The 24,330-nt window shown below is 46.8% G+C and overlaps 1 protein-coding gene across 1 annotated transcript in view; it reads left to right on the forward strand.

The window, feature by feature from the left end:
- Positions 1 to 3,822: 3,822 nt before the first annotated feature.
- PCBD2 (pterin-4 alpha-carbinolamine dehydratase 2) overlaps positions 3,823 to 24,330 on the forward strand; it is a 50,020-nt gene continuing 29,512 nt past the window's right edge. The window contains exons 1-2 of the mRNA XM_028103516.2: positions 3,823 to 3,953; positions 8,205 to 8,336. Coding sequence (XP_027959317.1) covers positions 3,870 to 3,953; positions 8,205 to 8,336 — 216 coding nt within the window. The 5' untranslated portion in view covers positions 3,823 to 3,869. The remainder of the gene's footprint in view (positions 3,954 to 8,204; positions 8,337 to 24,330) is intronic.

Raw genomic sequence — 24,330 nt, forward strand, 5'->3', positions numbered from 1 at the left:
GCTTATTCATTATCAGTTCTAGGCTAAAGCATAACTCAAATTTTAGTCACCGTTACCTTACCAGCATGCACTGATTCAACCTTAAAATGTTCTAAGCACTGTGCTAGTTTCAGTGAGAGCCAAAAGAAATATGTAACACTGTTCTTGCCCACAAGTTGATTCTAGTCTAGTTTAGGACGCAGGTAGAGAAGACACATGTAATTTATACCAACTTTTTTTTTTTTAAGATTTTATTTATTTATTTGACAGAGACATGGCGAGAGAGGGAACACAGCAAGGGGAGTGGGAGAGGGAGAAGCAGGCTCCCCACTGAGCAGGGAGCCCGATGCGGGGCTCGATCCCAGGACCCTGGGACCATGACCTGAGCCGAAGGCAGACGCTTAACGCCTGAGCCACCCAGGCGCCCCTTTATACCAACTTTTTAAAAAGCTGTTTCTAAAAGATCCCTTAAACTCAGATATAAGACATCTGACCACATAATGAGAAGTAACCTTTATATAAAGTGATTGTTTCCAGTATTTCAGATAGAGTCGTTCATTTCATAATGCACCTTAAATTCTACGGAAATAGAACCTTAGTTGAGTCACCCTCTCAGAATGTTATGTTGGGCAGGAGTTTACCACTTTATGTTGTGGATAAGTCTGGCTGGGGTGGTCACTGACAGGAAGGGATGGTGGTTCAGAATGGGACTATTACTATTTTCACTTTACAAATGAGCAAACTGAGGCATGGAGAGAGCTTAAGTAACTTGCCCAGGTTACACACAAGAGTACGTTGGTGAAGCCGGGATTTGAACCTTTACATATATGTGTTTGTGTACTTAAAATTAGAAGAAAAACTTACAGTGATTCCATCTTTTATAACAATAACTAACACTTGAGTATAATTGTGTGTGTTCCAGGTACTATTTTAAGTTCTTTACCTACCATTTTATTTATTGGTACAGTAGCTCTGAGATTGACACTAGTATTAAATATCCTTGTTTTACAGAAGGGTAATAAATGAGGCCCCAAATAACTTGCTCAGGGTCATGCAGTTTCCAGTCGTGGGACCCAGGTTCCATCCTAAGTATGCTGATTGGAGGAGCCTCTGTGCCATGAGGTGAGAGACTCATAATGCATTTCCCTCTTGTCTTTCCCCTTTCTTTCCCATAGTTAGAGTCATAACATAGGTATCATTTAGCACCTTAGTTTTTGTTTTGTTTTGCTTAACAAATGATAAATATTTCACTGTTGCCGAAAGATTTCCTAACCATGACTACGTAATAGGTCTTCGAGTAGGTTCAGCATTACTTAACTTTTTTTTTTTTAATTTATGGTTGTATATAGTTTCATTTCCTGGGGGACACACTCCCAGATGAGAAGTTATCTTATCAAAGATACAGGGATTTTCATGCCTTTGATATGTCATGGGGCCCTACTCTAGTGTGGAGGATGAGGAAAGGCTCCTAGGACGGCCAACAGATCCATGGCTTTGCTTTTAATACTTAGCTGAGACAAGCTACCTGGGGTTCCCTTGGAGGGAAAGTGGAGCAGGGCGGTTCCCTAGAGGGGAGGTTCAAGTGTAGAGAGGATCAGTTGGAAAGCACTGGTGCTGAGGGAACGGGAAGTAGGAGGCAGGAAGGAAGGTCCAAGAGCAGCTAAACCACCCCAAGCCAAGCATGGTGTCTGTGCTGCAGAACCAGTGTCTATGCATTGGTACCAATGCCAGGGATGGGGAGGGCGGGGATTTAGCTGCATGGAACACAGCAAAGATCATCAGAGTGCCAGTCATCAGGGACAGAAGTCCAAACACTTCTGCCCACTCCTGCTTAGTATCAGTTGCCGAGGAAAACGAGTGTGCATTGGTCCCCCATGGCTAGTGGATCCTCCCCAGCAGCCAATGGCCGGAGGGCCCTCTAGTGTCTTAGCACAAGTCCTGTTCCCTGCCGTGGAGTCCGTAATACTGAAAGCGGGGGAGCATGCCCCAGGGCTATTTGACTTACATGCTTGAGAATACAGGAGTACATAGTCTGGATCAGGGAAGGATATTCCCACACAAGGTATAAGCCTGGAACAGGCTGTATGGGCTCTTTATGACGACGGTAAGAGGTGTTTTAGGCCTAAGGCCCATTCTTACATGGGTGAGCAGGGCTTAAAAGACTGTGAACAGGAGCCTGCCTTTCCCAAGAGTGTCCACCGTAGACGACTTGCTCAATAAATCTTTGCTAAGGAACTTAAATCCCATTAACTGGAGACCTACATATGAAGGCAGAGTATCCGCAGCCCCTACTGGTGAACATCGCTTCCCCTGGGCTCTACTAACATGCTACTGCCACTGCTTTTCCTAACTACAGCTGGGATGCGTTTCCTGCAGTGGATTTCGGGAAGGAGGACGAGTCTCTTGTTACACTGACCATTTTGCAGTTCTCACTTTAGTAAGCACGTTTGCAGAGTATTCATGATTGTATACACCTGATTAAGTACTGGAAATGAAACTTTTATTTTTTTTATTATAATTTAATTATTTGACAGAGAGAGACACAGTGAGAGAGGGAACACAAGCAGGGGGAGTGGGAGAGGGAGAAGCAGGCTTCCAGCGGAGCGGGGAGCCCGATGCGGGACTCGATCCCAGGACCCTGGGATCATGACCTGAGCCGAAGGCAGACGCTTAACGACTGAGCCACCCAGGCGCCCCTGGAAATGAAACTTTTAATTCTATCTCCAGTCTCTGCCCACTTGAGGCATCATGCAAAGGAAACAAGAATGTCTTGGATACCTTGAGATCAGTGACATTTGATCAGGGTCTGCAGCGAGATTCCTCCCTTGAGTTTTTGTCAAGTGGGCAAACGCAAAGAATGCATATTGAGCCATGTCTTAATTTTAGCATATCTTAAGGCAAAAAAAGCTTTTTTTCCCCAACTCCATATGGGAAATGAAATTAACTGCTAGCAACAGCTAATTTGAACTTAAATGGACTCTCATATTAAAAAATTTTTTTCGGGTATATGGATAAATCTTATGAAAAATTGGTTATATTAATTTGCTTAAACTAGTAAAAAAAGGTACAAGTGAATATACTAAAAACCAGTAAATTGTACTTTAAAGGGTGAATTTTTCGGTATGTGACATTACATCTCAAAAAAAGGCAAGAAAAAAGGAAGAATAAAATATTAGTAAATGCATACATAAAAGACTACCCCTCTTCTCCAGAAAAAAATTTCCTGTGTATCTGCCTACATTCATCTCGTGCGCTACTCTTCAGAGAGCATGAAGAGCTGGGTTTCCACACTGTCTTATTTGGGCCAGCACAGATGAACCAGCGTGCCCAAGGCCTCAGCAGCTAGGCGGGCCCAGCACAGCTTCCTGCCTTACAAGGCCCGGTCCGAACCCCTATGGTTCTCTTGGGGACGGGAGTGGCCCCCAAGCACCCACCTGGAGCCCATCTCCTCCCGTCCCCGCCCGCGAAGTCCTCCCGCCGGCTCGGGCTCTGGGCCCCTTCGCCTAGGAGGGAGCCCGGCACCGACTATCCGCGAGTGTGCGGCTAGCCGGGGCCCGGACACCGAAGAGCCGAACCGGGGGTCACCCCTGAGCGCGCTACCCGGCCGGGCCCACCTCCAGGCACTGGAGGTTGGCACGACGCAGCGGGCGCGGAGCCGGAGCTGGGAGCGCGGGGGCCTGCGGGGGCCTGCGGCGCCCGCCCGCCTGCTGCCAGCGCGGCCGGCGGCCCTGAAACTCCCGGGACCTTCCGGGGCGGGCCGCGCAGGCGCCTGCAGGACCGCTTGGCCCGCGACTGGGGGCCGCCCGCGCCGCTCCCGGCTCCCGGCCGGCCCGGTGGACGCCTGCGGGCGGCGGGCAGGCAGCGCGCCGGGCAGCCCTGGGCCGGCGGCCATGGCGGCGGCGCTAGGGGCGCGGGGGGCGCTGCGGCTCCTGTTGGCGACGTTGCGGGGCCGGGGCCCGAGCCTCTCGGCCACGGTGAGTGCCGGGACCCGCGGTGCGGGAGGAGGGCGAGGCCCCGCGGCGCCGGCTGGGGGGGTTAGGGCGAAGGACCCGGTCCGGCCCCGAAGCGGGCCCGGCCTCCGGCCTCGGACCTTGGGGAGCCGCGTTCGGGCGCCGGGCACCTGCCCGACTCCTGGCGGGAGACAAGGGGTTCGCAGCACCATCGTTTCTTCCTGGCTTACACATCCCGCCGTTGTCTACGAGACTGCCCACCGGAAAAAAAAGACCGAGGACGAGTTTTGTTTAAAGAAAGCACGAAAAGTAGCTGTAAAGCTCTCTGATGCTAAGGGTCGCTTGAAGTGATTAAAGGCGCTCTGCCGCTAGACTGTGCGCTCGCCGAGGGCGGGGACCGGCTCCCGCAGGGCGCGCTCGCCGGAAACCCGCTGGCTCAACGCTGAGTTAACGCACTTGTTCTGCTGTGATGTTTTTGGGGGAATTATTAATAAATTCCTTTTGGGGGGTGACAAATCTATACTTCTTCCCTCTTCCGCGGGGTGTTCCGTCAGTTTCCTGGCATTAGAAATTAATATAGTGGGATAAATTAACTTGAGGGAAAGTTTTAACACGCAGCACCACCTAGTGGGGGAATGTTGCATTAAACTTCCTGTTTCATCTTAAGTTGCTTGTTTGGAAGTTTGAAAGTCTAATAGGATACATTTAAAATAGATTGGTGATGGGCGCCTGGGTGGCTCAGTTGGTTAAGCGACTGCCTTCGGCTCAGGTCATGATCCTGGAGTCCCGGGATCGAGTCCCACATCGGGCTCCCTGCTCAGCAGGGAGTCTGCTTCTCCCTCTGGCCCTCTTCCCTCTCGTGCTCTCTATCTCTCATTCTCTCTCTCTCAAATAAATAAATAAAATCTTTAAAAAAAATAGATTGGTGATGGAGGAAGGTGAGCACGTGGCCATTAAGGTGAGAACACGAGTTGAGTGCGTACTGTCACCTAAGCGTGTCGCTAGGCGTACCTAGCGTACCTGTACCCACGTACCTGTACCCAAGGTGCTGATGATTAAGTAAAATTACGGGGTTCAGAGGAATGAATAAACAGACATGATTTGAGTGGTTGCCAGGTGCCAGGCTCTATGCCGGTGCCTTCACATTCAAGATCTCTTTAACTTAACTCTTTCAAAAAAATCTCAGGGCGCCTGGGTGGCTCAGTCAGTTAAGTGTCTGCCTTCCGCTCAGGTGATGATCCCAGGGTCCTTGGATTGGGTCTGACTTTGGGCTCCCTGCTCAACAGGGAGTCTGCTTCTTTCTCTCCGAGCTCTCCCACTCCCCCTGCTTCTGCTCTCTTTCTCTCTCTCAAATAAATAAAATCTTTAAAAAAAAAAAGTCTCGACAGGTAGATGTGGTGATACCCCCGCCATAGACATGAGGATACTGGTATTGAAAGAAGCTAAGTGATTTGTTCAGCATCTCCACAGCTGAAAGTAACCAAGTGAGGCCTTAGATCAAGTTTGTTCTCTCCAAATCCTATGCTTTTCCCTGTCCCCATCTCCCGCAGAAAAAAAATTAAGCCCATTATAAAGGGTTCTGCAGAAGGTGTGTCTCCAAGGGGACCATTTGTGTTAGGTAAGTGAAGTGATTCCATTTCACAGTCCTGGACACGGTCCCTGTTCTTGGGCAGACACCTGTGGTGAGCACACCGTTGCCCTCACTGGGGATGTGCATGGCGGAGAATATGGAGGAAAACAGCTCAGCGGGCGTGTTCCACTCACTCCAGGTGATTGCTGCATTGCCCACAGCATGGCTAAGAGTTTTCTTGGCAGCTACTCAGAGTGGACACAGATAATTTAATTTCTTTTCCATACTTTTCTGAGTTGACTTAGCATATTTAAGTGGCTAATAAGAATTTTAGATAATTTCTTATAGTGGGTCACTGTAAAAGTAATGAATAGATGTTTTGAGTCTTAATAGTTTAAGCGGTTTTGATAACAGGTCTTCAAATCTTTTTATTAAGAGGTTTCTGTTTTTTTTTCATTTTTTTTCTTGTGTTAGTTGTGGGGAAGGGTGGCTGACCTAGCAAGGAAGAGAAACAAGAAAACTGGTTCATAAGCAACCTTTTTTCCTCTTAGAATAAGTTGTTTTTTTGTTGCTTTTTTTTTTTTAAAGATTTTATTTATTTGAGAGAACGAGAGAGAGAGAGAGCACATGAGAGGGGGTAGGGTCAGAGGGAGAAGCAGACTCCCTGCTGAGCAGGGAGCCTGATGCAGGACTCTATCCTGGGACTCCAGGATCATGACCTGAGCCGAAGGCAGTCGCTTAACCAACTGAGCCACCCAGGCGCCCTGTTGCCTTTTTTTTTTTTTTTTTAAGATTTTATTTATTTAGGGACACCTGGGTGGCTCAGTCGGTTAAGCAGCCGCCCTCAGCTCAGGTCATGATCCCAGGGTCCTGGGATCCAGTCCCACATCGGGCTCCCTGTTCAGCGGGAAACCTGCTTCTCCCTCTGCCTGCCGCTCCCCCTGCTTGTGCGCGCGCTCTCTCTAAGAAATAAAATCTTAAAAAAGTTTTTAGGGCACCTGGGTGGCTCAGTCGGTTAAGCAACTGCCTTCGGCTCAGGTCATGATCCTGGAGTCCCGGGATTGAGTCCCACATCGGGCTCCCTGCTTGGCAGGGAGTCTGCTTCTCCCTCTGACCCTCTTCCCTCTCATACTTTCTATCTCTCATTCTCTCTCTCTCAAATAAATAAATAAAATCTTTAAAAAAAAAATAAAAAAAAATGGGGCGCCTGGGTGGCTCAGTCGGTTAAGCGTCTGCCTTCGGCTCAGGTCATGATCCCAGGGTCCTGAGATCGAGCCCCACATCGGGCTCCCTGCTCAGCGGGGAGCCTGCTTCTCCCTCTGCCTCTGCCTGCCTGCCTGCCTGCCTACTTGTGCTCTCTCTCTCTCTGTCAAATAAATAAATAAAATCTTTAAAAAATAATAAAAAATAAAAGATTTTATCTATTAGAGAGTGTGCACGCACCAGCGGGGGTGCGGGGTGCGGGGGGAGAGGCAGATGGAGAGGGAGAAGCAGACTTCCCACTGAGCAGGGAGCCTGACGTGGGGCTCGATCCCGGGACCCTGAGATCAAGACCTGAACCGAAGGCAGATGCTTAACCCACTGAGCCAGCCAGGCACCCCAGAATAAATTGTCTTAAAATAATTTTACTTACTCTGTTCTCTTACTTACATCAATGTCAGTGATAAAGGGTTTCAGGATTTCTGAAGTGGGAATGAGTTGTGGTTTCATGGTGGAAGATCCAGCTCAGCTCCCAGTTGCCGTTTGATGAGGAGCCCTTATAATATGTTTTGACTTTCTGGGTGACAGTTCCTCTCTCACCTGAGCCTTCAGTAGCCCTGCAAATAGGTAAGGTCGGAGGTATTGGTTGGCATTTATGCTGGAATGAGAGCTAAGCTCTTCTGACTTCCACCAGAGTTTCCTCTCCTTTCTCTGGCCATGATGTTTAGAGTTTTTTCAATTAAAAAACAACTAGAATAGAAGTGTGGGCCTGCTAGCCAACAGAACTCCGGGTTTGTGAGTTTCATCACCAGGGTGAGTGTGGGAACAAGGTGGACAGTGCTCTGGCCAGACTGGGGGGATTTGTCTTACTGGTGGCCTGGAAAAACTCACTCTACTAAGGCAAGGGGATCTGTGGATCCCCCAGAAGTTACTATTCCAAATCCTGTGTTAAGGGTGCATTTGTGTTTTTCCCCTCTGGAGGTTAGTTTTCATCAGATCTCAAAGGGGATAGTGCACCCGGAGAGTTAAGAGCCTTGTGAGTAGGCAGTGAAGAATACCAAGGTGTGTGGGACCCTCCAAAGAGCAGTGGACCAGGAGTATAGAGCCCTGAGTTCTAATTTGGGACCTGACAGCGGACTTGTAGGGTGTGCGTGGGTGTGCTTACCAAATTTCCCACATCGGGGAATGCTGGCCATTGGCAATATGGTCGTTGGTAAGATGACCAGCGGTAATGGCTGACGGTTGTATCTGTGATCAACCAGAGACACAGGATTGTGAAGTGTGAGGCAACAGTAAGGCATGTGAGACACCTTAGCATGGAGGCATCTTCTTTTGTATGGAGCTAGCCTTATTTTTGTCTATTTTTTGAGAACAGGGGAACCCAAAATGGTCACAAATTGTTGCCCTGAAGGTATTTTTCTGCATCTGTCCATAAGGTAAAGGGCTATGCATTTGAGTTTAACTGAACGTGTACCTTTCAGATATTATGTGTGTTCTTTCCATAGGCAGCAGATGCTCGCCATTTGACAGCAGAGGAGAGGAACCAAGTTATCCTTGACCTGAAAGCAGCAGGATGGTCGGAATTACATGAGAGAGACGCCATCTACAAAGAATTTTCCTTCAAAAATTTTAATGAGGTAATTATGACATATTCTTGCTAGTGCCATGGTCTGTCTGTGTCACCTTAAGCTGCAGCTCTTTAATCCTGCTGGTTGTCTGGTCCCATGTGGCCCTTAAGAAGTCAGTGACCGCTGCTCTGTCCTTGTTGACAGGTGCTCCCATCCAGCTGGGTGAGTCTCAGCTGTAGGGGAAGGGAGTGGTTTTTGTCATTTGGAAAATCAGATTCTGAACCCCTTGGTTTGGTGTGCGTTAGGATATTTAGTTTCCTTTCAAATTTTATTTTATTTTTTAATTTTTAATTTTAATTTTATTTTTTTAAGATTTTATTTATTTGTTTGGCAGAGAGATAGAACACATAGGCAGAGAGGCAGCCAGAGGGAGAAGGAGAAGCAGGCTCCCCGCCGAGCAGGGAGCCCGATGCGGGGCTCGATCCCAGGACTCTGGGATTATGACCTGAGCCAAAGGCAGCCGCTTAACTGACCAAGCCACCCAGGCGCCCCTCCTTTAAAATTTTAAATAACATTAAAAGGGCGTATGAGTTTTTTATGTTTATCAGAAGAGGGCCTGAGTAAAAGCAGTTGAGAAACATACACCTGCTCAACTGATTTCCCCTACTTTTCTTGGACGCTTGTCAAGTTTTCTTTCTCCCCGTACATGTATTTCAGTCTTTAAATCAAGCCCCAAGCTTCAGCCTCTTCTCTGATTAGCTTGTTTTCCCCCAGCCCAAGAGCCTGCCCTTGTAGCTTTTCTTAAAAGTCCCCGCCTCCCTCCCCCCTTGGAGACTTAGCCTTAACAAGGTAACTGTTCCATTAGGGCCCCGCCCTGTTTAGAGAGTCATCTCCCATGACTTACCCTTCAGCTCTTACCCCACTGCATTTATATAAGGTCGGTGCTTTTGACTATTTCATGTTTGTTCAGTGAGTTTGGTAATCCTCTGGACAGATTTATTGTTTTTATTTATATTAGGTGTCAGCATCTAGAAGGCAGAGACCATGTTTGCTTAAATAACTCTCTATTGTACCTAACACAGTTCTGGGTACAAACAGGCATTTGATAAATGCAGACATTGATTACAGTGTTTGCTAGTTTCTGGAAGGGTGTGTGAGGACCAGATTTCCACCAAACAAACCTTCGACATGTTTTCCTAGTAAATGCCGTTGGCTCCACTGAGCTGCATGCCCTATTCTGCTCTCCATCCATCTGGCTGCCAGCCTTCTGCTTTGAGTCTCCAGCTCCTGAGGAGACCTAGACCGAGCCGACTCCCTGTCCCTGCTGCCCCATGTGTTCGACAGCTCTTGTCAGGGGCTTAGCACTCCGTGGCTGGTGGCCCGGAATCCCATTGGTACAGTAAGCTTGTATATAAGCTCTAGGTAGCATTTTCCAGGCTTATTAAAATTCTTACATGTGTACAGCCTGACTTCTTTAAGCCTGGGCTAATTTATTGGGCTTGAACATGTGGCTTAAAGTACTTGAGTAGTGTTGCCTCAGGCTCTGCCCAAGAGTCAGTCATCCAGCCCACGCTAACCCTGTGCTTGGGGCGACTTTCAGAAATGGGAGGGAAGGGAAGCTGTGCAGGGCATCCGTGATTAATTGTAATGTTATTCATTGGGACATTTTATTAATTTGGCTTTTTTTTTTTTTCCTTTACTCAGCTTTTAGGAGAAAGAGGCAGATGACAAGAAAATCAGCCAATGTCAGGGAATGTATTCAGAGAAGCAGCCCTGAGATTATATCCAGGGGTCAGTTTTCCAGCTGGGTCTCTTAGGACTTCTACGTGTACAGTGGCCAGTAATTGGATCTGATGTGACACCTGTCAGTGTCCACCCACCCAACATCACCAGGAACACACCTGGGTTTAGTGGAGCAGGTTGGGGCTGAATCGCTTGTTGCAGCGAGGGAGGCTGCACATCATAGGGAACTGTGGGGCGTCTCAGGGAGAAGGTGTTGGAAAGATGGTTTGGTCTAGATTGGATATTGTCAGAAAATGGGCAGGTCTGTGATTCAGTATTTTCATCAATCTTACCAGTAGGGAGGGTAGACTAAAGTGGGGCCAAAGCTGAAATTGGCAAAGAAGCAACACTCGCTCATTAGCTGGGAGAGGGCATTGTTTGGTACTTTGTGGTGTGGACAGTGTTCATGTTTTGTCTGTGTTCACATAACCTTGCAGCTTGGTCTTGTTTTTGTTTGAATCCATCCTACTCACGGAGTGGACTTGTCTGATGTTGATGTTCGTGTGTAACCCTAGGGCCTCGGTGTGCATGCCAGGCCAGCTCCTGGCTGTCAGGGTTACCTTTCTCTGTTTCACAACCGGTGTTTAGAGTCGTGACCCTCTCGCACTGATAGATCCTCACTAACCTTTTATTTAGGACAGAAGAGATCCTGGTTTTTATTATAAAACACTAACAGGAAATGCTAGAATGGGATGTTGTAAATTAAGAAAAATTCTCATTGCAACTTCTTTCATTGAGCGTTTATTCTTTTCTAGTCTTTCTCCACAGAGTTTATTCATAATGTAGCAGTTGTTCATGCAGTTACACTTTTAAAAATCAGCTTGACTTTTATTGTAAAAGTAGTATTATTTATTTATTTATTTATTTAAAGATTTTATTTATTTATTTGAGAGAGAGAGAATGAGAGAGAGCACGAGAGGGAAGAGGGTCCGAGGGAGAAGCAGACTCCCTGCCGAGCAGGGAGCCCGATGCGGGACTCGATCCCGGGACTCCAGGATCATGACCTGAGCCGAAGGCAGTCGCTTAACCGACTGAGCCACCCAGGCGCCCAAAAGTAGTGTTTATTAACTCAACAAGTATTTATTAAGCATCTTCACTGTGCTGGGCACAATTCTAAGCTCAGGTAGCTCCGTTCTAGTGGAGAAGACAGACAAGAAGCAAATGAGTAAGTAGTGTAACTTCAGGTAGAGATCAGTGCGACGGAGAAAAGTAGGATATTAGAATGGAGGCTGTTTAGGGTGGGGTGGTCTCGCAGGCCCTCTCTAGGGAGGGGACGTCCGAGGCCTGAATCATGTGAAGGAGCTCAGCATGTGAAGACCCAAGGGAAGAGCCTTCCTGAAGGAGAGAAAAGCAGGTACAGAATTCCTGGAGCAGGAATGATCTTGGTATGACTGAGGAGGAGCCAGAAGGCCAGTGTCCGGAGTGAGCAGGAAGGAGAGACTGATAGGAGATGGGGCCGAGGAGAGGGAGAGCCCAGAGCCCTGGAGCCTTGTCCATCTGGTGAGGAGTTTAGATTTTGTTCTGGGTACAGAGCTGTGGGGCTTTCAGGAACAGACGTGCCATGATTTGGTTATGTTCTAGAAAGACTGTCCTGGCTGATATGCTGTGACTAGACAGTAGGAGGGCCAGAGCGGAACCAGGCCCACTAGCTAGGATGTCGTTGTGGCAGGCTAGGTAAGAGGTGATGGGGGATTATGGAGCTAGCAGTGGAGTGGAGAGAAATGTAGTATTCCTCATACATTTCGAAGAGAGAGCAAACAAGGCTTGCTGTTAGATTGGATATGGGGGAAGTGGAGAGTCAAGGATGATCCCAAGGTTTTGGTTTGAGCTAGAGGGTAAAGGGCGGTACTGTTGGTGTCATTTCCTGAGTTAAGGAAAATGGGGCAGGGTAGGGAGTTGAGAATCCTGTTTCGGACGTTGCAGGTATGAGACACTTATTAGTCACCCAGGTGGTGTTATCAGGTCAGCACTTGGGTATGTGAGGTTGGAGCTCAGGCTGGAGATACTGGGTTGAGGATTGTCAGGGGGATGATTGTGAGAGTACAGGCCTGGTTGGCAAGAGGGCACAGATGGAATGGGCGGGTCGGGGCGCAGGGCACCTGGAGTGTCCACTGTCTGAGGAAAGAAGGCAGAATGTATAAATGTAGATGAAGGTTGGTTGCTACCCTGCTCTTGGGAAGTACAGGTAATTCTCTTTGATGGTTTCTATTTTTTTAGTGAGGTTATCAACTGAGAATGAGCAGGAGTGGGAGGGAGGAATGTTGGAGATCTGGGAAGATTAGAAAAGGAGTGGAATAGTCCTCTTGGAGGCCAAGACAGTCCACTAATTAGGGGATTGTGGTCAATTTCTGGGCAGTTTTCAGTGTCACTGGGGATTTTTTTTTTTTTAAGATCTTATTTTTTATTTATTTGACAGAGACACAGCTAGAGAAGGGAACACAAGCAGGGGGAGTGGGAGCGGGAGAAGGATGTGGGGCTCGATCCTAGGACCCTGGAATCATGACCCGAGCCGAAGGCAGATGCTTAACAACTGAGCCACCCAGGTGCCCCTCACGGGAGATTTCTGGTCACACGTCGCAAGTGAAGATTTTGTATGTTTTGTCCAGCCACCTTCAGCTGTTTCGGCACAGGCTTCAAGTAGGTGCGGAGTTGGGCTTAGTAAAGGCTGTACTTTCGCTAAATGTGTCCAGTGGAGGAATTGAGGGGCAAGGGAAGTAAGGGCGCGTGCAAGGCAGGAATTAAAACATTGGAGCTTGGAATCTAGCTGGGAAGGAGGGAGGTGCGGCTGTGATGTGCGAGACGGTGAGCGAAGAGGTGGGAGTGTCCATTGAGGGGACAGTTGGGGAGTGTGTATCCGCTTTTAAAATGCACATACCCGGTGGCCTGATCTAGAAATTGACCTTCTAGATACCGTCCTGCGTGTGTGCAAAATGGATATGTGGGGATGTTGGCCTAGAATTTTCTGTCGTGAGGAGGCATTTCCATGTGCCAAGACACAGCTCCATGAGACGAGGTCTCCCTTGCTGCAGCCCTGCCCTTAGCAAGAGTTCGGGAGGCCCCCTGTGCTCCATGTGCTCCTGGCAGTGGCAGCACCTCTCCTGGCCTCCGCTCTAGAATCTGGAGGGAGCCGTTGTCTCCCTTAGCAGAGTTCAGCCCACACTGGATGGTAGCATATATTTTAAAAAGTCTCTGCTGAACATAGAGGTAAAAATTATATTCTTTTTTATGCTCTAATAGGTTATGAACATTTTTCAGTTCTCTACGTAGTCTTTTTACTTAGAATAAATCTTCAGAAGGAAGGTCACACTTGTTGACAGTTTTTAAATGGTTTGCTAATGTAGAGTGTGTGGAATGATGTCACAAGTTTGCTTTAGAATTCATTTCTCTTACTACTATAGAAAATGAGCCGTATCTTTTTTTTTTTTTTTAAAGACTTTATTTATTTATTTGACAGAGACACAGCGAGAGAGGGAACACAAGCATGGGGAGTGGGAGAGGGAGAAGCAGGCTTCCCGTGGAGCAGGGAGCCTGATGCGGGGCTCGGGACCATGACCTGAGCCAAAGGCAGACGCCTAACGACTGAGCCACCTGGGCGCCCCTGAACTGTACCTTTTAGAAACATTTTTAGTGGGTGCTTGGGTGGCTCAGTGGATTAAGCGTCTGCCTTTGGCTCAGGTCATGATCTCAGGGTCCTGGGATCGAGCCCTGAGGCGGGCTCCCTGCTCAGTGGGGAGCCTGCTTATCTCTCCCCCACTCCCCCTCCTCCTCCTCTCGCTCTCTCTTTTTTTTCTCTTTCTCAAATAAAATCTTAAAAAGGAAAAAAAAAAAGAAAAACATTTTTAGTGACCCTGGGTGAAAAACCTGTTTCTCCAAGCTTTGGGTTATTCTAGGTTTTACTATAATAATAAGTAGCCAGCAAAATACATTGCAGCTTTTTTTTCTCAGTGGTTTTATTCCAGGATATGGTCAGTTCCAAATAGTCCACATTCATTTGATAGCTCAGATGGGTGCAAATACTTAGAGACTATAAGAGCAGAATTCCCAGGGAGTTCTAACGGTGTTGGCGGCTGCCAGTGCCAGAGGTTTCTGTGGCTGGGAGCCGCTGAATCTCCCTGGGGGAGGACTGCGCTGAGCCACAGCGTGTTGAGGGTTGCAGGGCAGTGTGACAGGCATGGCGAGTCTCCTTGAGTCGTCAGCATCGTGCTGCCAGGACTTGAAGTTGCAAGTATCTATGCTCAGAGCGCTTAGACTCACACAGGGTGGGCTTGGCGTTGGTAAGGGAGTTTTGCTTTTCTTCTTTTCATGTAGACTTAGGGAGGGAGCAGTCTCTCAGTGACAAACTGATGCTTAGGTGTTTGTCAACTGCAGGGCGCCTGCGTCGAAAGAACAAGACGTCGGGTGGGAGTGTCCCATAAAGGTAAATTTTGTTAGGTATTGTCATTTGTGGGGTCAGGTGGGAAGCTTACAAAATCTGATGCAGTTTGACGGTTTGGAAGGAGGTGCAGAAGGTGAAGCTTTGGAGCCCAGGAAACAGCTATTCCAGATGCCAGCAGGTGGAGCCCTCCAGGGCAGGAACCACAGCCCCCGGGGAGGGCTCCCCCAACCTCTCCCCCCAGGATGCTGGAGCCTCCATTGTTCAGCGTGGAGAGAAGTGAGCATCGGGAATAGGTTGGCAGCCGAGGCGGGACACTGCACCTGGTTTGTTATCTTTTGGGTGAATGAAGAATTCCAGGAGGAGGGTACCAGGAGTTTCCAGTTGGTAATGGAGAACACTTCTGACTCAGGAGAAAGGGACGCAGCTTTGTGAGAAGGACCTGGGATTCCCTGCTTTCCCGGAGGAGCTCCTCTACTGTGTCTGGGCTGTCTCCGGCGGACCGGCCCTCAAGGCATTCGATTTTCTAAGGGTGAATCATACGACCTGGCCGACAGCCCGTTTTGACCTACAAAAATGGCCCTTTGCAGCTGAACAGCGGGTCTCGGGTAGAGCTTGCAGGCCAGACCCAAGCTTCCTTTGTCTGGCATCTTGTTCATCATGTCAGGGCTGGTGTAACTGCTGCCCTGTGAGCGGCCTGGGCTGTGAGGGTGCTGGTGCCGAGGAGCCCCGTCTCGTGCGTCCAGCAGCGGTAGCACCATATGTGACTTAGGGGTTTGTAAAGTATTTCCCTTCCTGTGTCCCGGAGCTCCTGCTGTAGAGCCGTTGAAAGTTACTGTTGCTGACTTACTTTATAAAAATGTTTTATTGAGGAATTTGATAATAGGCTTATGGTTAACATTTTAAAACACTCAGTGAAGTCAAAAGCTTGATGATACCAGAAGAAAGACAACTGTTAATGAAAATCTTAACCGTCTTCAGTGGGACACGGCTCTCAACAGTTCTCGTTGTGAAAGAATTAATTTGGGTTTCGTTGTTCATTGTTTTAAGCCAAAACGCGGTGCACGTCAGAGTTATGAGTCAGTAATGCAATAATAGAAATGTCACATCTGAGCGCTCTTGAAAGTGGAAACGTACTCTGCTTGTTGAAGGTAGGGGAACACTCCCAGGAGGATGTTCCCAAGGCTGATTCATCATGTAGCTTAGAAAGTGTCCTTTGCTGTTACCATATAGGCTCCTGTCTGTGTGTCTGGGAACCAGGTCAAGTGAAAACCTGTATGCTCATCACACACAGTGGCTTCAGCCTCACTTGTGCCCACTGATGGGCTCTGTAGCCACCGCTGACTTGAAACCTCAGAAGCGTCCTTTGTTGTCACTGGAATGGAGAGCAACACATCTGAGCAAACATATGAGGGGCTAATTAAAATATCTGTGTGGTGGAGCGCCTCGGAGGCTCAGTCGGTTAAGTGGCTGCCTTTGGCCCAGGTCATGATCCCAGGGTCCTGGGATCGAGTCCCGCATCGGGCTCCCTGCCCAGCGGGGAGCCTGCTTCTCTGCCTGCCACTCCCCCTGCTTGTGCTCTCTAGCTCTCTCTCTCTCTCTCTCTCTCAAATAAATAATAAAATCTTTTAAAAAAAGTATTTGTGTGGTGTATTCATGCTGGTGTTCGCTTTGCAGTTTTTCCTGGGGCTCCAGAGAGTCGTGGGCAGATGATGCTTGTGCTGTCAGGCGGTGGCAGGGACAGCAGTGTTGGTGTCCTTCAGGGTAGGGAAGCTAGAGACTAAAATGGTATCATTTGGCCTCTTGCTTCTGCTGTTTATCTCATAAAATGGGTTTAGACCTGATGTGTATTTGTGAAAATACATGGAATGGACAGACAAGAGGAAATGTAAAACAGGTGTCAAAAATGCAACTACAATGCCATGGTGTAGTGGGAAAACGCTGTGGCTGTTACCCGGCCTTTCATAAAATTGGACTTTTAACTGCATCGCTTTTTCTTAGTCGTATAGTAAATCTTCTGTTTACAGAACGTAGCCTGAGTATTTTGTGAAAGTTAAACAGCCAAGAAATAAAATTTCCTCAGCAGTCTTTGTCTTGCCCTTTTACAGATGGCGTAAAATCAGGTGTGTAAAAAATAAAAAGCAGTTTGAGCTGACGTGAAAGGTATTTCAGATTTATGCTTTGCAGATGATATTGGTATGATTAATGCATTCATTGCTTTTTTTATTGCTTTTCACAGATAATGTACATGATGCATGGAAAATGTTGTGGGTTTAAATCTTTGCCAGCTTTAGACTGTGAATATCAACAGATGTTATCATATAAGCACTATAGTTATTATAAAATAAAAAATTTTTCATGAAATGCATTGACATAAATTTCATTTATGTAAATTGCTTTCATTAGTACAAAACCTTAGTGTAGCCGTTAGGGTTTGTGAAGCACTTTAAATGAGATTAACTTGGTATAATGTGGTCAGAAATGGGTTGCTTTAAATTTAACTGACAAGAAAATAACACTCAAAAGTTAGGAAATTACCGAGGCATTTGTTTTCTGCCTGCATCGCTGGGACCGCTTAAATAGGCTGAATATGAATTAATAACAATGGACTGCCGGCTCAGTAATTACAGAAAATAATTTAAAGGAGACCTCAAATAATAACTTCAGTGTATTTTGGGCTTGCTCTTTTCTGTTCTGTTTTTCTTGAGCGTCCCAGCCCTTTGCTTCAGTACAGCCATAGAAAACACTGTGCAGGTTTGCGAAGCAAGAGTTTTGTCAGAGTTTTGGAGCATTAGGGCTGTGACATAGAAACTTGCATTCAGCTCTTTCAGAATATGGATCTTGGGTACGTGAAGGAGCGGCCTCAGCAGCTAGTCATCTCTCCCTAGCAGCAAATAGAGTGGTGCACTACTGTTCTGTGGTGGGGGTGGGGGGTGGGGGGTGACCACGTGCCCTCTGCCGCCAGGAGGGATTCAGCCCCCCAGTGTGGACAGGTGGGGGAGGGGCTTCTTCCGTGGCTTGGAGCTCTTTGTGTTCTGCTCTTTGCCTTATATCCTTGTAAACAAAACAGAACGGTACGTTGTCTCCCCCATTTTGCAGACAATTTACCATCATATTGCCCTTCTGATCCAGGCTGGAATGGGCCTTTTTTTTTTTTAAAGATTTTATTTATTTATTTGAGAGAGAATGAGAGATAGAGAGCACAAGAGGGAAGAGGGTCAGAGGGAGAAGCAGACTCCCTGCCGAGCAGGGAGCCCAATGTGGGACTCGATCCCGGGACTCCAGGATCATGACCTGAGCCGAAGGCAGTCGCTTAACCAACTGAGCCACCCAGGCGCCCTGGAATGGGCCATTTTAACTAATTCACTGCATTTCACAGAAGGACCCTGAACCAGACCGAGACCGTGGGATTGCTTGTGGTCACAATGGGTCATGTCACAGCGGGTGTCACACTCACATCGATTCCTACAGCAACATGTTTAGATCCTACTGTGACACAGAAAGTTGTTTTTGTTTTTGCGTTTATTTTTTTCTAGGAGATATCTTTTTTCCAAGGACTACCTGTTGGATTACTTTCCACCTTAAATGGGTTTGACAACACTTCCCTGAGAAAGGCACTATTCACGAGCTAAAACAAACAAAGCTGTACTTGCTCAAGAGTAACCCGGGTGTCACTGTTGAGCAATCAGAGGTCATTTAATTGTATCGTTAAAATCAGTCCTATCAAAACAGCCAGCACCACTAATGAATCTGTTTGCTCCTGTGCTCTCAACCAGCAAGGCAGAATTGTGGCCTTCTGCCATATCATTCATCAAACTGATTTCAAATGCCCTGTCCTCACCATTGCAGCCCTGGCTGTGGACACGTACCAGGCACCTGGAGCAGATCCAGTCAGGGCTGGGCAGGGAGCTACATGGTCCTCACACTGAGAGCCACAGAGCCTACTGCTGGTGGGATCAGTGAACGGAGCGAGGTCTTTGAGCTGGCCACCACTGAGGGACTAGCTCCACTCTGAGCGTGGAAGGAGGACAATGTAAAAAAAGTACATGATTCCATTTCTACCCAGAAGACCTTCCAGTTTTTTGTTTTTTGTTTTTTTAAAGATTTTATTTTATTAATTTTTGAAAGATTTACTTATTTATTTTAGAGAGAGAGAGAGAGAGAGCACAGAGGGGAGGGGCAGAGGGAAAGGGAGAGAGAGTCTTAAGTAGACTCTGCATTCAGCGCAGACCCTGATGCAGGCTCAGTCTCATGACGCTGAGATCACAACCTGAGCTGAAACCAAGAGTCAGACGTTCAACCAGCTGTGCCACCCAGGTGCTCCAGATGTTATTTTTAAGTAATCTCTACACTCAACGTGGGGATCGAACTCACAACCCCGAGATCAAGAGTCACATGCTTTACTGACTGAGCCAGCCCGTTTTGTTGGGGAGGTGGTACATCTGAATTGTACAAGATAGTTGATTTTTAAAATTTTCATGGTGATGAGGCATTAAAATGTGAAGTACTAATAAACTGAAGATGTACTCTAGCATGGCTGCCTGGAGAAGGGGAGTTTTGAGTTGGTCCTTAAACGTCTGACAGGTTGGTGTAGCCACCTTAGAAAACAGTATGGAGGATCCTCAAAAAATTAAAAATAAAACTACCATATGTTCCAATGACATACATATTGTGGGAATATATCCAAAGGAAATGAAAACAGTAACTCAAAAAGGTATCTGCACTCCTATATTCAAACACCATTTTTTACAATAACTAAGACATGGAAACAACCTAGTGTCGATTGATGAATGAATAGGTATAGAAGTTGTGGCTTATATTATATATAGGGAACCCTGAAGATTCTACCAAAAAACTACTAGAACTGATAAATGAACTTAGTAAGGTCACAGGGTACAAAATCAGTGTACATACAGAAATCTGTTGCATTTCTGTACACTATAATGAAGCAACAGAAAGATCAAGAAAACAATCCCATGTGCATTTACACTCAAAATAATAAAATATCTAGGAATAAACTTAGTTAAGGAGGTAAAAGACCTATATTCTATAAACTATAAAACACTGATGAAAGAAATTGAAGATGACACCAACAAATGGAAAGATATTCCATGCCCATGGGTCAGGAGAACAAGTATTGTTAAAATGTCCATACTACCCAAAGCAATCTATAGATTTAATGCAATCCCTATCAAAAGACCAACAACACTAGGGGCACCTGACTGGCTCAGTTGGTAGAGCATGTGTCTCTAGATCTCAGGGTTGTGAGTGGAAGCCCTACATTGGGTGTAGAGCTTACTTAAAAAACAACAACAGGGCGCCTGGGTGGCTCAGCTGTTAAGTGTCTGCCTTCGGCTCAGGTCATGATCCCAGGGTCCTGGGATCGAGTCTCACGTTCGGCTCCCTGCTTGGCAGGAAGCCTGCTTCTCCCTCTTCCACGCCCCCTGCTTGTGTTCCCTCTCTCGCTGTCTCTCTCTCTCTCTCTGTCAAATAAATAAATAAAATCTTTAAAAAAAAAAAAGAAAGGATATCTGCACCCTTACGTTTATTGCAGTATTATTTAAAATAGCCAAGTTATGGAAGCAGCCTGAGTTCCACTGATAGATGAATGGATAAAGAAGATGTAGTACAAATATATATTTAAAAAATATTGTTTTATTAAGGAAGGCACATACTGCATGGAGCCCTGGGTGTTGACTACATCAAAAACTAATGATGTATGGTGACTAACATAACATAATAAAATAAAATTAAAATATACATATACACACACACACAATGGGATCTTATTCAGCCATAATCTTGCCATTTGCAACAAAATGGGGATGGCACTAGGGAGTATAACACTAAGCGAAATAAGTCAGTTGGAGAAAGACAAATATTATGATTTCACTCATATGTGGAATTTAAGAAACAAAACAAATGAACAAAGGAAAAAAAGAGAAAGACAAACCGAAAAACAGACTCTTAACTCTAGAGAACAAACAGATGGTTACCAGAGGGGTGGGGGATGGGTGAAATAGATGAAGGGGATTAAAAGTACACTTATTGTGATGAACACTGAGTGATGTATAGAAAATTTTTTAAAAATATTTTATTTCTTTAGAGAGGGAGAGAGAGAGCATGCCCGCGAGCAGGGGGAGGGGCAGAGGGAGAGACTCTTGAGCCGACTCCTTGCCGAGTGTGGAGCCTGACGCAGGGCTCCATTTCATGACCCTGAGATCATAACCTGAGCCGAAACCAAGAGTCGGTCGCTTAACCGACTGAGCCACCCAGGCGCCCCTAGAATTGTTGAATCACTGTATTGTAAATCTGAAGCTGACATAGCACTATATGTTTACTATACTGGAATTAAAAAACGTAAAAAAAGGAAGATGTGGTATGTATGTGGTATATATTACAGTGGAATGTTATTCAGTCATAAAAAATGGGGAAGTCCTACCACTTGAGGACGTTATGCTAAGTGAAATAAGTCAAAGAAAGACAAATACTGTATGATCTCACTTACATGTGGAATCTGAAAAACAAAAGGACTTACAGAAAAAGAGATCAGACTTGTGGTTACCAGAGATGGTGGGGGAAGAGGGAATTGGAGAAAGGTGGTCAATAGGTAACAAACAAAAGTCTGATAGGTTTTTTGAGTGAAGGAGCTAAGGAAGGACATAGGTCAAGGATGGGGGCGTGGGGCACATCTTACTTATTTGTAATGCGTTGGGGAAATGAGGGCTCTAAGTGTGGTTCAGTGAGATGGATTAAAGATTGGAAAGGTGGGTCCTTGTGGGGCTCGCTGTCCTGGGTTTAGCACCTCAGGTTTAGAGTAGCTGAAAACAAACATCTTTCTTTCCTTCAACTTGCTTGTTTCTCTCAGCAGTACCACCATTCTCTTGAGCACCTAGACCTAAAACTGAAGAATTATCTTGGTTATCAGTTACTAAAACCTCATTGTCTTTCCCCAAGACTGTGCTCTAGTCTGGGTTCACCTTGTCTCCCCCTTGGGGTCCTGTACAAACTTTCTTACAGCCTTTTACCTCCCTGCATGCATTGGGCTCCATGCTGCTTTGTTGTGACCAAGTTGGTCTCTGCTCAGAAAATCCTATTTCCTTCCTATTTTATCTTACAAGACATCGTCATCCCAGAGGTTTTCTTTTCTTTTTTTAAGATTTATTTATTTCAGAGACAGAGAGCTTGCTAGGGTGTGCATGGGTGGCGGAGGGGGGGGGGGAGGAGGGGGCGCGGCTATGGGCAGAGGGAGAGGGAGAGAGAATCCAAAGCAGACTCCCTGCTGAGTGCAGAGCCTGACTCGGGGCTCGATCTCACGACCCTGAGATCATGACCTGACCTGAGCTGAAACCAAGAGTCAGATGCTTAACTGACTGTGCCACCCAGGTGCCCCTTCTCAGAGGTTTTCAGAGCTGCCCACAGGCTGGCCCTTAGCCCTACCTCTCATTTCTCTGCCAGAGGCTTCTTTAGTCTGTTAGAGAGTAGAACTAAGAGGTCACTTAGTCACCCCCCTCACTGAAGAGGGAAACTGAGGTTCAGATAGAGGGAGCACGAAACAGTGGCCATGCTGGAGCTGAAGCCAAGACTCCCAGCATCTTGGTTCATTTCTTTTCTACCTTTATTTAAGTTCTTCACCTTCTTTGTTCCATTCCACCTATCTTTTGTCAATATGTCCACATCTCACCCACTTCCAGAAAGTTTTTCCTGACATGCACTCAGCACTAATAAGCCATTACTGTGCACTTAGGCTAGGCATTATGCTAGACCCTGGAGGTGCAGTGATGAGCAAAGCAGATATTGTCCCCATTTTCATGGAGCTCACTAGATATAGGAATGGAGCGAGAGAATAAACAAATAAAGCAATGACTCTATAACTGCAAATTATGGTAAGTGCCATGAAAGAAAATCCTAGTAGCTAGTGCCTAATGAACACTTAAACCTTGGGCCAGGCACTATTTTGTAAGGATGTTATATGTATTTATTCACTTAATCTTCACAAAACCCTGTGAAGTAGAGACTATTTTCCTCATTTTACAGATTGGAAACTGAGGTTTAGCTTAAGCGACTTGCCCAAAGCCCCACAGCTAGTAAGCTGTGGAGTTGGAATTTGACCTCAGGCAGTCCCCAACCATTTGCCAGAATGGATGCTGCCTCTCCAATAGAAAAGAGTGTTATAAGAAAGAATAATGGTTAAGACCTAATTCAGTTTGAGGAGAGCCATCATGGAAGTTCTCTCTAAGGAACTGAGAAGCTGATGCATTTTTCTCCCCTCCCCCTTTGTCCCTTGAGGCATTTTATTTTGCACATATGTATTACATTCCTGGGAAAAGAATCCCAGGATTTTCCCTCCTGTGTTTACTTCTTGATTCTCAGTGGTCCATGATGCCAGCTGAAGTTGTCAGTACAGTGAAATCAAAAGGATGAAGGCAGGTTTCAGCCTTTTTCTTTTCTCTTCTATTTTTTTCTTTTAAGTAGGCTCCACACCCAGCGTGGATCCTCGCACTGGGCTTGAACTCAGGGCCCTGAGATCCAGACCTGAGCTGAGATCAAGAGTTAGCGGCTTACTTGACTGGGCCACTCAGGAGCCCCTATGCAGCCATTTTTCTAGATCTTTTGAGTTGCACATCAGATCTAGGGCTGATCACTCCTCACTGATTTGACCTGCCCCTGAAGTTCACAATTTTCTGATTGACGTGGTTATCCGTGACCTCAAATTCACCAACATAACTATGCTTCAACTTCACAGTCAGAAATCTGACAATGACTCTGGAGCACAGTCTCGTAAGAAAGTGGCGTTTGCCTCTCTTTTTGGCATTGCCAACACTCTGGAAAGCATCTGTGAGGACATGCACGGACACCACGACAGTGGCAAGCAAAGATGGCGGAAAGACGATTAGAAGGGCGAGTGTGAGGTATTATGGGAAACGGGAGGGCTGTCGCGAGACTTTCGAAGGGGAGGAGGGAGAAGGATTATATAGCGGAAGTGGGGGGGGAGTGGGAAGGACTGGTGCCCTTTCTTAACAAGCCTAGTTGGAGGACTTGGAGGATGGAGTGGAAGGGGGAGAGGGGCAAAGGCCATAGAGGGAGAGCAGGAAGGAGCCTGTGCGTTCATCCGGGTGGACCCAGCAGGGGATTGTGGACCGCGGCAGTGACAGCGGGCAAGAACCGAGCTGGAGGGGGTGGAGCTGTATTTTGGAGCAGGGACCAGTGGTGCCACACATTACTTTTATAAAGGGAACACCTAAGATTCTCTGACTAGTGGGGAGTGGCGATGGATGATGAGGAAGAAAAGAAGGGGGTGTTAAAAATGACTCCCAGAGGAACTGGATGGTCAGAGTGGCATTTATTAAGCTGGGGAAGTAGGGGAGGGGAACATGATGCGGGTACTGGGATCAAGATTTCTGGTTTGAACATCGTTAAGTGTGAGTTGCTGGGAGACATCCAAGTGTCAACTTCAAGAAGATAGTTTTATGTCTGAGTTCGGGACTTAGAGTAGAAGTCTGGGTTGTGGGTAACTGGGGAGTCTTAGGTATGTGTGGAGAAAAGCCAAGGTAATAGAAGAGACCACTCAGGCAGAAAGCGTGATGTGAGGAGAGAAGAGAGCTTGGGATTCAGTCCAGTTAGGGGCTGGAAGGAAGAGCAGGAGCTAGCAGAAGACTGGAAAAGACTTAACAGTGAAATAGGAAGACAGGCCCGTGTTGTATCACAGAATCCTGAAGATAGTGTTTTAAAAGGGAGAGAGGAATCAGTTCTGCTGAGAGTCCAAGTAATACCAAAGGATGACCACTGCTTTAGCACTGTGGATATCATCAATGACCATGGCGAGGGGGGCTTGGATGATATGGTGGTGCGGGCCAGCCTGGACAGGGCGTGGAGCTCACGTGCCTTACACAGACCTTTGTAGCCACA

The sequence above is a fragment of the Eumetopias jubatus genome, unplaced genomic scaffold (genome assembly GCF_037043125.1).
Source record: "Eumetopias jubatus isolate StellerSeaLion01/CBP00866 unplaced genomic scaffold, mEumJub1_p1.0 scaffold_5, whole genome shotgun sequence".
Lineage (NCBI taxonomy): Eukaryota > Metazoa > Chordata > Mammalia > Carnivora > Otariidae > Eumetopias > Eumetopias jubatus.